The sequence below is a fragment of the Lissotriton helveticus genome, chromosome 5_1 (genome assembly GCF_964261635.1).
Source record: "Lissotriton helveticus chromosome 5_1, aLisHel1.1, whole genome shotgun sequence".
In the NCBI taxonomy this organism is placed as follows: Eukaryota; Metazoa; Chordata; class Amphibia; order Caudata; family Salamandridae; genus Lissotriton; species Lissotriton helveticus.
Window position 1 is genome coordinate 1,265,338,614 of NC_136065.1, and position 16,464 is coordinate 1,265,355,077.

The 16,464-nt window shown below is 50.0% G+C and overlaps 1 protein-coding gene and 1 pseudogene across 2 annotated transcripts in view; one reads left to right on the forward strand and one right to left on the reverse strand.

Moving 5' to 3' along the window:
• The window catches only part of LOC144755281 (uncharacterized), a 203,836-nt gene that overhangs the window by 136,824 nt on the left and 50,548 nt on the right, over positions 1 to 16,464 (forward strand). For both annotated transcript variants that reach the window (XM_078644053.1, XM_078644052.1), the window contains exon 7: positions 2,326 to 2,463. In XM_078644053.1, coding sequence (XP_078500179.1) covers positions 2,326 to 2,463 — 138 coding nt within the window. The remainder of the gene's footprint in view (positions 1 to 2,325; positions 2,464 to 16,464) is intronic.
• Positions 13,234 to 14,750, reverse strand: LOC144753577 (thiol S-methyltransferase TMT1B pseudogene; annotated as a pseudogene).

Consider the following 16,464-nt stretch of genomic DNA (forward strand, 5'->3'; position numbering starts at 1 on the left):
TGTAATCTGTTGACATAGCCATTGAATAAATGAAATACTACCTAGTGAACAACTAAAATGGTACCTAAGCTTCGAGGAAGAGTGGTTAAAGGGTTACCACTCTAGATATGGCAGTAAAGAGAAAGGACTGTATATAAAACACTTTCACTGCTGGTTGCGGTGTTGAACTGTTGAAGGTGTTTCCCCATAACTCGTTGGCTACCAGCATTATTGTATCAAGAAATTAAGGAGGTATAACTTAAAGTAACTATATAGTTAGGTGAAATGTTCAGCATCAGTGTATCATTTTGAACTCTGAAAACCACAGATATTCACCAGTCATAGTTATCTCAAGTAACTATAACTCATACCCTAAGGTAACTATAATGCGCACCCCTGCCATAGAAAGTTTTCTGATCGATAATTTCATTGCAAATGTTGCTTGCAGTGATATTATCCCTTGATGTCATAGAAGATGTTATGAGTGATGTAAATTGTGGGGTAATTAGCAGTGCATGGCGAGGGTGCGAGTGATGGTTACCTTAGGGCATGATTTATAGTTACTTGAAATAACTAGAACTAGAATGGGTGTATTTCTGTGGTTTTTTAGAGTTTCAAATGTTATCGAATATTTCACCTAGTTATAACACTACCTTAACTTTGTTTATTTCAGTAAATGTCTAGGTTTTGTTTTAACATAAAGTAATTTTTTATCATCATATGTAAAGCCAACCCCCTAAAACGCAGGCTCTTTGGCTGTGAGTGGCGGGGTGTTGGCCACAGGGCCTGGCCTGTGGGCAACCCACCCAGAGGCAGTAAAACCCGCACAATGAACCCGCTTTGGCCATGCATTGCTAGAGTTTGGCTGCAGGACCTCAACCCCGGGGGTTTGACCACAGGCATACTCTGCTTTCCTAAAATGTAAATAAGTGAGAAGGTAGAAGGTTTGTACTGGAAATTATTTCTTTGGAAAATGTTCAACAATGTTCAGACAGAATATATAATCTGGCACAGTCCTACTGAGCCGTAATCGACTTCCCTTGCTGTAGGTGTCTTCACTCAGCTTATCTACTGACAAACAGAGGCAGCTGCTGTTTCTTTGCTGAACATTGATTCTCATTCAGAAAAAAGTATACAGGTGTAAACCATCTATTAAACTCGAAGTAGACCCCTTTTGGTGCTACATTTAGCATATTTAATAGAGAGGAAGGAGGTGTTGGGGATATTGATGTAAATAAGCTTCATGATACCATCACAATGTTACAATTCTTTTCCTTGATACTCCGTTTAGAGGATGCATGATTTTCATGGATGCTCTAGGATAGATTTTTATTTTAATAAATCTTGAAAATACATTCCAGGTTTCCTAGTGTTCTTGAGTGTGCCTAGTCATGATGAAAGAGGGCTTGGGGTTTTACTGACCATCTGTGTGAAATCTCACAGAACTGATCGTTAACGTAGCACCTCACTCAAGTAATGCTCAGTGGATTCCAGGGTGGTTGCAGTCCATTGGGATTGTTGTCTCAAATTGGCAAATGGACCAAGTTATTTCTGCCAGGGTATCTAGAAAACCCATATCCCGGCCGTGGACTGGAGGAAAATATAGAAAACGTATCAAAGCAAAAGTCTGTTGCAAAACAATCTATGATAAAAAACCAGAGCTTCAGTTGACAATATATTATTCACCAGTGGCTGTTTGGGCACATGCCTATGTTAAATAGTTGTAATACAGTGCTATACACAAAGTCTGTGTTTAGAATGTGTGGATGGCTATTTCCAGCAGTTCACTGAAGTGTTTGGGTACTGTATATTGTTGAATAATGTAGAATGTAGGGGTGGTTTAACTCACACTGAGGTTTTCAGCATGGCTGTGAGGTGGTATTCCATTGTACTCCTGTCAGGAAAGTGTGTAGTGTATTTTACCATTCTCTGGAGACTTGTCCATAAATCATGGCAGACCAGGTTTCATTAGTGGCAAATGCAACCTCCTGACTTGAAATTGTCAGGTAATGTGAAGTTCTTAAGAGGGTGATTCCATTAATGTGAACTGAGTACAAACTGTTTTGTAGGGTGTTCAAGGTTTAAAAACAGGGGTGACTCAATTAAACTATATGAAGCCATTCTGTTTAGTAGGTGGGTAAATACATAACATCCACCAAATGTGGGTGACTTGACACATACGGTAGGTGTCCAGCATGTGGTCAAAGGTTATGTCCATTATCACTTGACTGGTTATAGAAAATTTGGCACAGTTGTAGCTTGTTGAATAACTTTGAGTCCACATACCCTAGAGGACGCTGTCACAGTGAGTAAATAACATTTTTATCTTCTGCGTTTCCAATACAGGGGTGCAGCAACTCTCTTCAGAGGTGGAAGCAGGACCAGTAGCATCTGTCAATTGCATCCAACTCAGGCACCCTAGCTTGGTGTTTCCTCATGTGATGAGTGATGGCATCATGGCAAGGCTCGTCATAATGCGGCCAGGTATGTGGTGTCTACTTGTCTACAAAAAGAATAGTTTTAGACATTGTGGCCATCTTTAAAGTTGTTTTTTGACACCTGACATCCTCATGCACCTCAGCCGAGTTAGTTTGCACCATATCCTATTACAGAAGCAGGTCCGTAGTGGCTCCAGTAATCACCCTTCCATTCCAGGCCACCACTGGAATCAGTGGGTTTCCATTCAGGCCTCCTGTGAAAGTCATTTAATTTTCAGATACGCAATTCCCCATTTCATGTGAGCACTCTTGAGCCTCTGAAGCACCCTCTAGTGGTGTGGACCTGGGAAGATGCGCTGGATAAAGGAGGCCAAATGACGAAAAATCTGGGCAGTTTTCTCAGCGTAACTCTGTGCCTGGCAAGCATGTTCCTCAGTTCCATCTTAATTCCCATCATTTCCACCACAAACTCCAGAAATGTTAGGCAGTGTACCAGGACTAATTGTGATTTCTCGATGTTAATCATGACACTTTCAAGTAGATTTGTTGCTAACTCCAGACGTGACCATAGTGTGATTGTGTACTGATCTACCAAGAAGATATTATCCAGGTAAATGATCATGAGTATCCTCTAGCACACAGTTTTTCAATTACTAGTCTCAGAAGCTTTGTGAAGCATAAAGGATCCAACAAGAGGCCCAACAACAGGACCCTAAATTCAAAAACATGCTGCTGCCGGGGGCGTGGCCAAGACGGCGAGCATGGCGGACGCAGCTTAAACGAGCTCCGTCCCGCCGGCATGTATCCTGTTGAAAATCCTGCGTTGCCCCGACCCAGGGACACCCAGACTGAGTGGTTGCCTGCTGACAGCGGAGGGGAAGCCCCGATAGCGAGTTGGGCGCCCTCGAAGCCTTTTCTCTGCCTTTTTGAGCCGTCCGGAGCCCTGATTGTGGTGCGGCCTGCGCCAGGCGCTGAAGCCCGGAGCTGGCGTGACGGGCAGTCCGCCCAGAAGTGCGGTGGCGCCGGGGGCGCCGGAGTGGGGCGCGCCGCCTCTGACCTTGGGCACAGTGGGACTACCGCCAGAGATCTGCTGATCCCGACCGTAGATCGGCGCCCGAAGGAGACGCTTCAGCGGAGCCCAGGCGACGGAGACTGTGGGGTAAGGGGCCGCCGTTTGGCGGGCAGACAGGCGGGGGAGGGGACGCTCCTGTGGCAGTACCCTGCTCCCGCTCGGCGGCTGGATCGGGCCGCAGGGGTTCAGAGGCCTCGGAGCCTTGGGGGGCTGCAGCCATCCTGTTTCTCCCCCCTCCCTCCCCCCCTCCTCTGGATATCTCGAGTCCGTCTCCTCTGGGTATATGCATCACGGCGGTTGTTGAGAGGGACACTCCGTTCGGCGGTTACGTCGGGCCGCAGAGAGGGGATCCAGACGAGGAGACCCCCCCTCGAACTTAGACAACGCTTGGCTGACAGCGGGGCCCCGAGGGTGTCTTTGACTCTGCTCGGGAGTGGAAGGTGGGAGACCTGAACTGCCTCCGGTTGACCCAGGGAGAGTCGGAGTGGATCCCTGCTGAACCGTCGCAACTGCCACGGCGATCCTGCGCTCCTGTCTAACGGGGGGGTCTGTGGGGACAAGGTGCTGATACCAAATCAGTGGCGCCTCGGCTGGATGAGAGTAAGGACGCCGACCCCCCCAGACCACCGGGTGTGCTTTTCCTCAGACTTCGAGTAGACGGCAGAGGTTGGTTCCGCATCCCTGTGTTCCTCACGGCCGGCCATTTTGCCCTAAGCGCGACATGACGAGAGGCGGCAACAGCGGCGGAACCACGAAGCAGGGCCCGATGGACAAATTTGCGGGGCCGAGTGGGGGTGCAGGGGCATCCGGTGGTCAACAAGGCTCGGGACCAGATAACGCAGCGCTGATGGCGGCGATTACGCAATCGAGGGACATGCTGGATGCAAAAATTGGGGCGGTCGGAGCTGATGTGACCTTGCTCCGACAAGATCTGCGCAACGCTGTCGCCCGCATCACCGAAACAGAATCCAGGATCACGGAGGTGGAAGACGACGTGGTGATCCTCAAGAAGAAGATGGCTGCCATGGAGGGGATCCAAAAGGGTCTAGCGCTCCGGGTCGAGGATGCGGAGGGACGAGCCAGGAGGAACAACCTGCGCTTTGTGGGCTTTCCGGAGGACAGCCAGAAAGGTAACATGGAGGCCTTCCTGACCCAATGGCTGGAGGGGTGGCTCCCTCCGGAGTCCCTTTCACGCTGCTTTGTCGTGGAGCGGGCGCATCGTGCACTTCTTCCAAAGCCGCCAGTGGAGGCTCGCCCCCGATCAGTGATCGCCAAATTGCTTAACTACCATGATCGGGACACTATCCTACGACAAGCCCGCGCCAAAGACCCTCTAATGTACGAGAACCACAAAATTCTGATATTTCCGGACTATACTAAACTAGTACAGCAGCAACGACAGTCCTTTACTGCAGCGAAGGCGCGACTACGGGAACTCAAGATTCAGTATGCCCTGCTTTACCCGGCCCGCCTACGGGTGGTCTTCCAGTCCCGCACCCAGTTCTTTAACTCTGCGGAGGAAGTGTTTGCATGGACGGATGAAATGGTGCGTGTTAAGGTGCACACCCCTCCGAGGTGGGGCTCGGACTCTTCATCCTCGGCGGGACCTCCGAAGACACCTCGTAGATCACGCAGTAGGAGCAACTGGAGATCGCGCTCCCAGAAGCGCCCACCTCCCCGGGAGGAAGCAGCGGAGGATGCGGAGGTGACGGACTCTCAAACCTCGAAGTCGTGAGGCCTTCTACTAAATTGAGCCTGACTCACGTTAAGGACCCAGGAGGTCGATGAGGGACCGTGGTAGCATGAGACGGAATAATGCTAACTGCGGGCATACCACCTGAACTATTGCTTCACGAAGAACTGTATGTGGGTGGGCCATGGGTCGGGAGACGCTCGAGAGAGGGCAGGTCTACTCCCGAAGTTCGTTTCTGCGAGTTGGGTGGGGGGTTGTTAGAAACCAGGTGGGTAGTTGGGTGGGATCCATTGGCGTAGTGGGTCTCTGGCCTCCCGTTGGAGGGCTGAGATCGCCTGCACCGCGACAGGTACTTCAATGTTGCTGAGGTATGGGGTGGGGGGTTGGAGGGGGGGTTGTTGGCACAGTTTGGGGCAGGGGTGGGACTGGAGGGAGGAGGGGGGACCGGGGGGGCGGGGGTTCTGGGGGGGAGTTGGGGGGGTAGACATGGTTAGTTTACGCAGGGTCTGTATGAGAGCGTGGTCGATCTTATGTGTCTGTGTGTGGCCTCTGATGCCCGGCATTCTGAAACTCTGGCCAGTGGATGGCGGCTGATGGTTTAGAGACGGGCCTCCCGCGGGCTTCGCTACGCATTATGAGCTGGAATGTGAGGTGGATGCTCGACAAAGTTAAAAGAGGTGCGGTCTTGCGAATGGGGAAGAAAGAAAAGGCAGATGTGATGCTCTTACAGGAGACTCACCTCTTGGTAACCAAAACCCTTAGCTTACGTAGATACGGTTATGACCAGGTATTTCACGCTGGCTTTGCTAGAGGGTCCAAGGGAGTCGCGATTCTGATACACCGTAGGGTGTCCTATACACATGAGACGCAATGGATAGACACCCATGGCAGGTTTGCATTTGTTAAGGGGATGGTGGGGGATGAGCCCCTGGTGTTTGGCAGTGTATATGCTCCACCCCCGCTACAGGAGGCCCTTATAGAACGGCTGTTTGATGTATGGGCTGAGGTCCCGAGTGTGTTGACGATAGTGGGCGGTGACTGGAATGACGTGATGAATGGGAGACTGGATCGCTGTAAGCCCGGAGGGGGCCTGTTAGCTGACACCTCTACTAAATTGAGCAGAATGGTGCAGGGGATGGGTTGGGTAGACGCATGGCAGTACCAACATACACATAGTCGCGAATTCACTTATATCTCTGCGGTCCATAAATCCTTTTCTAGACTTGATTACCTGTTCATTCCTCAGCCCTGGATTGGGAGGGTGGACTCTACTTCCATACTTCCGCGAGGCCTGTCGGATCATTCCCCGATAACACTGGACTTACTCTTAGATAGGAGGCGGCAGCCATTTCGATGGTGCCTCTCCACGTGGCACCTGCAGCAGGACGACTACCAGTCGCATATGAGGGAGGCGATAGCACATTACTGGAATGATAATGATAGGCCGGACACCGATGCCATGACCCAGTGGGAGGCCCTGAAACCAGTGCTCCGTGGCGTGGATATCGCTTGGTGTGCAGCAAATCGTAGGACCCATAGGGCGGCCATTGAGGAGGCGGCGAACCGGGTCCACGACCTGGAGGCGGAGTGTACCTCGGGGGGGGGGAGTGGTGATGCGGTAGGGCAATTGCTCTGCCTTCAGCAGTCGTACGCTTCCTTATTACTGGACGAGGCCCGTCAGCTATGGCTGGCTACGCAGAGTAGAATATATCAGTGGGGGGACAAATCCAGCACGATGTTGTACAGGCTCTGCCAGGGTACTTTCCATGCTCAGTCCATGCCGGGACTCCAGGATGAGGCGGGCGACCCTGTGACAGCCCCTGAGGTCCTGGCCGCTACCTTTGCGCAATACTATGCGACTCAGTACGCCCCCCGGGAAGCACTCCCGGCGGAGGAGGTTGATAGATTCCTAGCGGACCTTCCGCCCCGGACACTCTCGGATGAGGGTCGTGCTCGGCTTGAACTCCCATTGTCGGCGGAGGAGCTGGGAGAGGCTCTGGGAGAACTGAATACTGGCAAGGTCCCTGGGCCTAATGGTTTCCCTTGCGAATTTATGAAAACGTTTCATCTCCAGCTGGGGATGCGCTACAGGAAGGCACTGGAGGCGGCCAGGGACTGTGGGCGTCTGCCGGCGGACTGGCGACATGCGGAGGTCGTGGTCTTCTGTAAACCTGGGAGGCCCCCGGACCGCCCTGAATCGTACCGACCGATCTAGCTGCTTAATGTCGAACCGAAAATCTTGGCGAAGGCCTTGGCCAATCGCCTTCTCCCCTATATCACGGACTTGGTCCACCCAGACCAGGCCGGGTTTATGCCCCACAGGGCGACGAGGCACAACATCAGACGAGCGCAGGTAGTGGTGGAAGCGGCGGGAATCCCGGCGGCACTTCTATTGGCCGACATAGATAGAGCTTTCGACTCGCTGAGCTGGACATATCTCCGGGCGCTCCTACTCCGCCTCAAACTGGGTCCGCACTTCCTGTCCTATGTTCAGCTACTGTATACTGACCTGCCGGCGGCTGTGAGAGTGGCGGGGGCAGTCTCCAGCCCGTTCCCTATAGGCCGAGGCACCTGGCAGGGTTGCCCTCTTTCGCCTTGTTTGCCCTGGCAATGGAGCCGCTGGCGGCGTGGGTGCGGATGGACGCACAGCTGCGTGGCGTTGAGTGGGAGGCGGGACCGACCGATAGAATTTCGCTCTATGCCGATGATGTTCTTTTCTTTCTCACTGACCTGAATAGATCGGGGCCCAGGGTCCTTGAAATAATGCGAATATTTGGCGAGGTGTCTGGTCTTAATCTGAATGTACAGAAATCGAAGCTGTGGGTCCTGGGGAGACGCGGCGACCTGGGTTCCTGGGCATCGGCCCTACAAGAGGCAGCGGGTGGCATTAAGTACCTGGGCGTCTTTCTGACGGATGTGCCCGGAGTCTCCTGGTCACGCAATGTACTACCTGTGTGGGACAAAATACGATCTGACATGAAAGTATGGTCCAGGATGCCCTTGAACATCTATGGCCGCTCGGCCATATTCAAGATGGTAGCTCTCCCCCGTCTTTTATATCAATTACAAAATCATCCGTATCCTATACCGCCGCAGTGGTTTCGACAGGTAAACTCGGCGCTGGGTCAGTTTTTGTGGGCTGGGGGGGCGGCAAGGGTAGCGCTCCGCACCTGCTTCCTCTCGACCTATTGTGGGGGACTGGCCACGTCCGACGTCCTGTCCTACTACCAACCATCACACCTTTTGGTCCTCAATGAGTGGTGGTATGGGGACCGGGATGACCCGGCCTACGCCCTGGAGAGATACCTGATGGACCCAGACACACTGCATACTATCTTGTACTCGGCAGCCATCAGAAAGAGGCTCCCGATGGTCACCCAGGTGGTCTTTCAGGTGTGGCGTGGCGCTCTCCGTCGCATGGGGTGGTGGAATACGCTGACGGGGGAAACCCCGCTGTGGCATAATGGGAGGTTGCCGGCACTGGCGTCCCTGCGGGGATTCGGTGGCTGGGATGCGATTGGCATTTCGGCGCTGGGTCACTTCATGAAAGGCACGGCCCTTAAGTCCTTTCAAGCTCTGCGAGACGAATATGATATGCCCCAATCTCAATTCTTCAGATACTTGCAGCTCCGACACACCCTATCCCCCGCATTGGTAGGCTTAATTTCTTTGCCGGAGTTCAGCCCCCTAGAGGCAAAGCTATTCATGGGGGACTTGGAAACTAAGAAAATATCTAACATATATCAAACGCTTGTCACACACTGCTCCTCTTCCCTTGATAAATTGCGGTCTGTCTGGGAGGGAGAGGTAGGAAGATTGGAAGAGGAGGACTGGAGAGAAGCCCTGGAGGCCCCAAGGGGGGCAGCGGTTGCGGTGCGCTTGCGCTTCACTCAATTTAAGTACTTGCATAGGGCATACTATACTAGGGAGCGCCTGTGGAGGGCGGGGCTGATAGCCTCCCCTGATTGCCTGCGGTGTGGCTGTTCAGTTGGCTCCTTTCTACATACGGTGTGGGAGTGTGCGGGGTTGCAGAGATTCTGGACCGGTGTGTGGGACTGCCTGACAGAGGTGTTGGGCTGGGATCTCCCCCGCTCACCGAAGTTGGGCCTTCTCCATGTCATGGAACAAGTGGGGGGAAATATATACAAACGTCATCTGCTTCTGCTGGGCCTTACGGTGGCTAAAAGGGACATTGCTCGGGCCTGGACGGCTCCTAGGGCCCCCTTGGTGGAGGTGTGGAAAAGGGGCATGGACTTTAACATGGGGCTGGAATGCCCGGTATTTGAGGGCAGGGGTTGCCCCAGAAAACACTTTCTAATCTGGAAAAGATGGGCGGACTACAGAGGCCTGTTGCTGGACCCTCCGGCGCAGCGAGCCACCACTGATGCAGATCATTTACTAGTTGACTCTGGGTGAACTGGTACACACGTAGATACTGAGCTCACTAAGCTCTTCTTTATGGACCATGTAGACACCGTGCAGGGTTGGGGGTGGGTACCGGGTGGGGAGTTCTGGGGTGGGAGTTTGGGAGAATGTTGATTGAATAACTGGATTGCGCAGATATTTATATGCACACTGTCTTTCTGACTTCTAGGGAGCAGTGCTTCTTTGTATTCTATCAACTGCAAAACTCTAATAAAATTTTGTTCTGAAAAAAAAACCATGCTGCTGCCAGATGAATTGAAGGATACGCCAGAGGAAGGAGATAAGGGAACAGTCTAATTAGCATCCTTCAGAACGAGCCTGACCATCTAGTCCACCAGAAGAACTGTATTGTTAACAGATGTGTACTAAAAGGAAAAGCCTCTTTTTTCATGATCACCTGCAAAGTTTTGGATTGATCCTGATGGTTTTTTGCTCTTCAGTATGTACGGAGTCCTGCTAACTTTGACCCTTAAAAGTGTAATGTTAACTTGGCTATGCCTAATTGGCATAACTACTTGCTTATAAGTCAAGAGTATGGGCAGGAAGGCTGATGAGCAAAGGTCCCAGGTCCCAGAAGGAGCCTAACCCTGAGGGGGAAAGCCTGATTCCTGAAGCAGAGACTGCTTACTTAGGAAACATGCCAGAGTTGGTGGACCTCCAAGGAACAGGAGGTCCTGCCAAGGTCAAAACACCTGTCTCATTTTTGAAGGCATAAGACAGCTAGCTATCAGGCAAGTACAAGGTGATGTCAATGGAATCCATTAGGTATACTGGGAGGAGGGATTCCTGTATAGTGAGGGAAGGACGCCAAACCAAGGGCAACCAAGAGAGTGGTGGTCCCCCATCTATATAGAGAGTTTCTCCTTAGCCTGGCCCATGACATCCCCTTAGCTGGACTTCTGGGTCCAGCTAAGGGGGCAAAGCTTTTCAACCATTTCTGTTGGCCTCAGATGTCTGAAAAGGTGAACGGGTTCTGTCGCTTATGTGTCACATGCCAAGCCAGTTGCAAGAAAGGGAGCAAACCAAAGGTTCCCTCATACCATATTTCTGCTCAAAACTTTTAAAAAATCATAACTCCATTTCCCAGTGTTGGATTTTTGGTGACATTTTAGTTACTAAAGGATACTTTATTTTTCTCATTAATTTTGGGATTTTTAATGTTTTGCACTTCGACTTTACGATTGTTTTAGTACTGCATACATACAATTATGAACGCCAGACAACAGTTTGAAGTCTGGGGTATTACACTGTCAAAACCTCTAAGACCACGTTATCCTGCACCTCTACTAAAGGCACCCTGGAGGTATAGCATAGACTAAGAAAACAGTCCAGTGTATTCAGTATTACAGAATGCCAGAGGATGAATGAGCGATTCTGAAGAAATAGACTGTAGATAAAAGTCACAACAGGATTCCAATAGCTGGAAATGGATGGCCTCAACTCTCAATGCTCCGAGAACAAAATGACTTGCCATACAAAGAAAGAGTACCCATAACAACTCTTTAAAGCTTCTATCCTGGAATGTTTCAGGTGCAAAAAAAGTAATAAAGGACAATGTCCCTCCCGCACATTGGGAGCACTATGAGATTATTGCATTAGAAGAGACCTGGCTGGCCGAGCGTAAGGAAGTGGCCAACTATATACACCATCCGTAACCACAACAAAAACACATATGGGAGACCAAAGGGTGGCCTTGCAGTATATATATCAACAGCACTGAACATCAAATCAGAGCAGCTTTCTAGCATGACACCAGATACACAAGTAATCAAAATGGACCAATGGTCCAATTACCCAACAATAACTTTTATACTAATTAATGTCTACCTGCATCCAAATGCAAGAAAAAAGAAACACAATATGAAAAACTTCTATCGATAATAGCTACTATTAGATTTGAGAACCCAGCTTGGGAGATAATAATAACTGGTGATTTTAATTCATACTTAAGCTATACCCCGGATGAAGATGAGAAATTAGCAGCGGCCAATGAGTTCTGGTCAGTTCTTCCACAATTGCCCTTGGTAGCAAACAATGGGATTTGAATGGTCAAAAGCTAGCTCTAGCTTTGGAACACTAAGGTCTGCGAGTAGTAATTGGCAGAACAAAAGATGATACTCCCCCTCGATGGACTTATCAGGGTGCAAGTACCCAGTCCATATTAGATTATACAATTCTACCGCTTCCACTACTGGCCCATGTGGGGAAATATACAATCAAATATTCAAACCGAAGTGAACATTCATACCTGGTTCTTGAACTAAAAATAAGCTTCCCAAAACACCGGCCAGCCTCCATGGACACGGGCAACCTGACTACACTCATTTGGAAACGCATTAGATGGTCAGCAGAATCTCTCCCAGAGCTAACATTGCTAGCTAAAAAAGATACTTGAAACAAACACCCCTCCACGAAGCAAAAACCTATTAAATCAGGTACCCAAAATCGATTATGAGCGGAAAATAAGGGATAAGCACACTGTAAGTCTCTCCAGAAAAGCTTTTTTGCTTAGAAAAGAACTGAGAAGGGCGGTAAAAAAAAAGACTCCAGTGTCCCAAATCACGCTTAGGGAACATATAAAGAATACCAGGAAGCTATATAAAACAAGCATTTACAATGCAATGGTTTTGCCTTTGTTAAAGTTAGAGCTATTGGCATTGCTCTTGACATTATTTTTATTTATGTTTTTTTAACATAAATAAATGGCATTGTCATTTACAATGCCAATAGCTTAATCTCTCGCAAATGACAAACACCCACACAGAGCCCCCCACACACACCCACACAGAGCCCCCCACACACCCACCCACACAGAGCCCCCCACACACACAGCCACACAGAGCCCCCCACACACTGCGAGCCCCCCCACACACACTGCGAGCCCCCACACACACTGCGAGCCCCCACACATTGCAGGCAACAGAGGCACGTAAACATCTCTTAGGCGTAAGGCATTCTGAATCATAATTTGAGTAAGCTGAGGTGGTGTTGCTTTTGGAGAATTGTATGCTAGGAATGTCATTCTATTGTAGAAGACAAAGGCCAAAAAAAGTAGAAATAATATTTCAACAACAATAGAAAATGTAAGGGAAATATATTTGGAGTTTCAAGATCATAGTTCTGACCTATAGAGAGAATATTTCAACTAGGAAGTTAAGCTACTTTGTTTAAGGATATCCAATTCCCTAAATTAACACTTTAGAAAATACTGGAATAAATAAAGGAAAATCTGCAGAGCCAGTTGGTTTTCCGGAAAAGATATACTAGTTATTAGAGGAATAATGAGTTACTGTAGTTCAAAAATTATAAACACAATTTGTCTCTCTCTATGTGTATCTATCTATATATATATTTTTTTTGAGAGAGATATATATATTTTGTATTACTAGCATCATAAAAGTATGTTTGGCATTGACTTACTAAAATGTGGAGAAGCGTACAGTCAAGTACACAAAATCGTAGGTTTACACCGATACAAATGACACAAGTCGAGTTGTGCACGTGATGTGCAGTGTTTTCAAAAGTGTGCTTTGCGACATTCCTAACAAAAAGATAAAGATCTGCCTCAGCAAGAGGGTGGGTGTTGCCCAGGATCCTACATAGAGGTGCCTGTTGCCTACAAAGCCTGGATCATTTCTTGCCTCCTACATGCATTATTTTTATGATTTTTCAGTGATTCCAAGTTTTCCATACATGCTATGAAGCATAGACTGCATAAAATGCGGAACATGGAATTGTTTAGGAAAGGGGTAGAGGATCAAACAATGGAATGGAATTCCTATAAACGACCCTTCGCTTGGGTAAGTAACGCCATAGGCTGGCAGATAAAGTCTCTGTAAATTTTAACCTTTATGAATGTGCAATCCTACAAGTTTAGAAAGTGCACACGTTCTATTGGCTAAAATATGTAATTTGTGAACAAGTAATAATCTCAGCTTTGACATAATTCATGTGAAGTGTGGGTCAGGAAACCAGTGCCATTTGCCCAATATATAGGTCGTAGCTATTGCTTTGCCGAGTTTTCCCTTGTAATCTGCGCTTCGAAATAGTGACTCAGAGAAAGTGAAAGTCAGCTGCCATATTAAACTTGTACATCTCAAAATAGCACTACAGAATACTCACCGGTCTGAGGACTCGCACCACCTCCTTGAGGACCCCCTCCACGTTCCGCACCGAACACAGCACCAGCGTGCAGACCACAGCATCCGCGGAGCCGCTGGCCACCGCCGACATGTCTTCCCCAGACGCCACGAGGAAGCGCGTGAACCGGACGTGGTCATTTTCTGCAACGCTCTTGCCCAGGAAGCGCTCGAAGTCTGGGTTCGGATCCGTGCACGTGACTCGGCATCCTGGCGGGAAAAACTGGAAATTTGTTCCCGTTCCGCTTCCGACCTCCAAAATGTTGAGCTTCCCCCCGGGGCCGGCGAAGTCTAGCATATTGGTGAAAAGAGTCTTCTTGAAGGAATGCATCTTCCGGTTGTAGACGTGGCTAAATGTGGCCAACACGTACGGAAACATCTTATTGGCTAGTGGCTGCCATACTCCTAAGAGAGCCAAGAGGTGCACTGGCAGGGTCAGCAGCATGATGCCCCCCTGAAGGGTGGCTATGAGAAGGCCCATGTTCGGAGCCGAGGGCGCCGCCGCCTCTGAGGTCTGCGCTCTCGAGCTGATGCGTGTCTGAGCTGCGCTGGATTTACTTTGTAGGAATAATGCACACCATATGCACAGATGAGTCCACATTCAGGTTACCGGTATGTTTTTTCGTTACAAACAAGGGTGTTCCATAGCACACAAAGCTGGAATTAATAGTATATATTTTGTACACGATAAATAGATTGCCAATCATGTCCAGAATTATTCCTTTATGCAAGGAAATGTAATTAATTAATTTGTTTTTTTATAAAGAAGTAACGAATAAATAAATATTTGCTACAAGTCGATGCTCTAGAGTGCTTTAGGGTATTGTGCGTTGGGGGTTCTTCAGGAAATGTAGGATAAATATCTCACTGCAGCTCGTAATCTAAAATATGCAAATAACATTAGCGGCGTGCGGTTAGCAGCTGGGATAACGTCCAATTGTGTTATGAATTAGCCATTGGGAAATATTTCAATCATTGTATGCAGTCCCATTTCGCCCAGAAGTTTTTGCGTTTTATTCTCCTGCATCACTGTTATTTGAGGATGGTGTTGTAAGGCAGGGCCGGTGGCATATGCCGGGAGTTTATTAGCCCGTCTTGTACCATGCTGTAATTGTATTGTGCACTGGGTTAATTTCGGCCCGTGGAGTGCACCGTTTTGGGAGCAATAAAATGGCAGTGGATGATCACTATCGTTCTCCAGTGCCTCGTGCGATAGATATGCATGTGGGTGTATCCAATAATGCACGTATTGTGCTTGGGTGCAAAGATAATAAAGCGGCAAGTCTGGGGCCCCGAAACTACCTTGTGTATATGGCAGAGTAAGCTCCTTCCACCCTACCTTGGGTTGTTTGCCTGCCCATGTAGGGGTGGTATACAGGAGCGCAGTCTTGTGAAAAACTGTTGTGTGAGTGCTGTGGGTATGTTGGATTGCAATTCTGTCGGCTATTGATAGTGGCAATAGGACCCATCTCACAACCTGGCTTTCCAATTTTGTGAGAGCAGTGCCATAGTTTTCACATGTCATCAATTTGGGGTCATGGTGTATTCAAACACCTAATTCAGTGTTTCCCGCGGGCGTGGCTTGGCGCACGGCAAGATGGCAGTGCTGTAGTGCTGCTCTGCCGGCCACCGCGGAATATCCTGCCCTACCTGAGTCAGCTGCCGAAATTCTGGACGGGGAGCGGTCTACGGACACCTGTCATCGCCGATCGGGCTGACTGCTGGACCTTTTGTGAGGCCGCCGCGCAGAGAGATCGGCGGCACCCAACTGTGACGCCGGAGCCTTGGAAAGTCTGGGACAAAGCCAGCGAGTGCCCTCTTGTTGCTGGCGTCGTAGGCTGCCCCTGCTGCCCTTCTGAGGAGCTAGCGTGAACAACTGTACCCGGTAAGGGGGGGCGCGACTGCTTGTCCCGAAGTCCGAACAGGAGCGGACTTCGAGTTTCGCGATGCAGTGGGGAGCTGGCAGGAATTGGGCTGCAGGGCTACGTTATCGACCGGCTCCGGTGCCCGCAGTAGGCCGAGAGTAGGCCAGAGACTCCCCGCCTGAACCACGAGCCTTGTGTGCGAGACAGTTGAGTCAGAGACTGCCTGCCTCTGCTGGTGCACATTCTCCCTTGGTGGAAGAGAGCTGTTGGGGTTCGTCAGGGATTGTAGGCGACCCTTGGCCGGAGCAGGAAGGCGGGTGCCGGCTAGGAGGGGGGGTTGGAAAGGCACAAAGAGCGGGAGGGGGGTCGGGAACGGCCACACACTGACAGCGGGAGGGTGAGGGGCGGGAACAGACACACACACACGGACAAAGCAACAAACTAAAAAACAAAGCACTCACCTGGACATCTTCCGGCAGATCTCTTGCTTCCTGCTCTCCACTCCTCCTCCCGATGACGTGGTGGAGGCTCGGCCGGCTGGGCCAATCCCAGCGCGGCCCTGGCTGGAGGCGGACGGCTGCTTCCTTCGGCTGGCCGGCCTGAGGAGAGGGAGGGAGACGGGCTGCCACGGAGCGGGAGGGAGGGGCTATCGAGCGACTTTTGTGCAATGTCCCGAGCAGGAAGGCAGAGGCAGGTGCCGGCAATGCCGGACCAGATTCGGGGGCGTTCCCGGCTTTCGGCTGACGTCGCGTGACGTCGGCAAAAGCCAAAGAATGTCGGGAACGCCCCCGAATCTGGTCCGGCATTGACGGACAGGCCCCTTGTCCAATGGCTAGGCTCCATTTATGGAGCC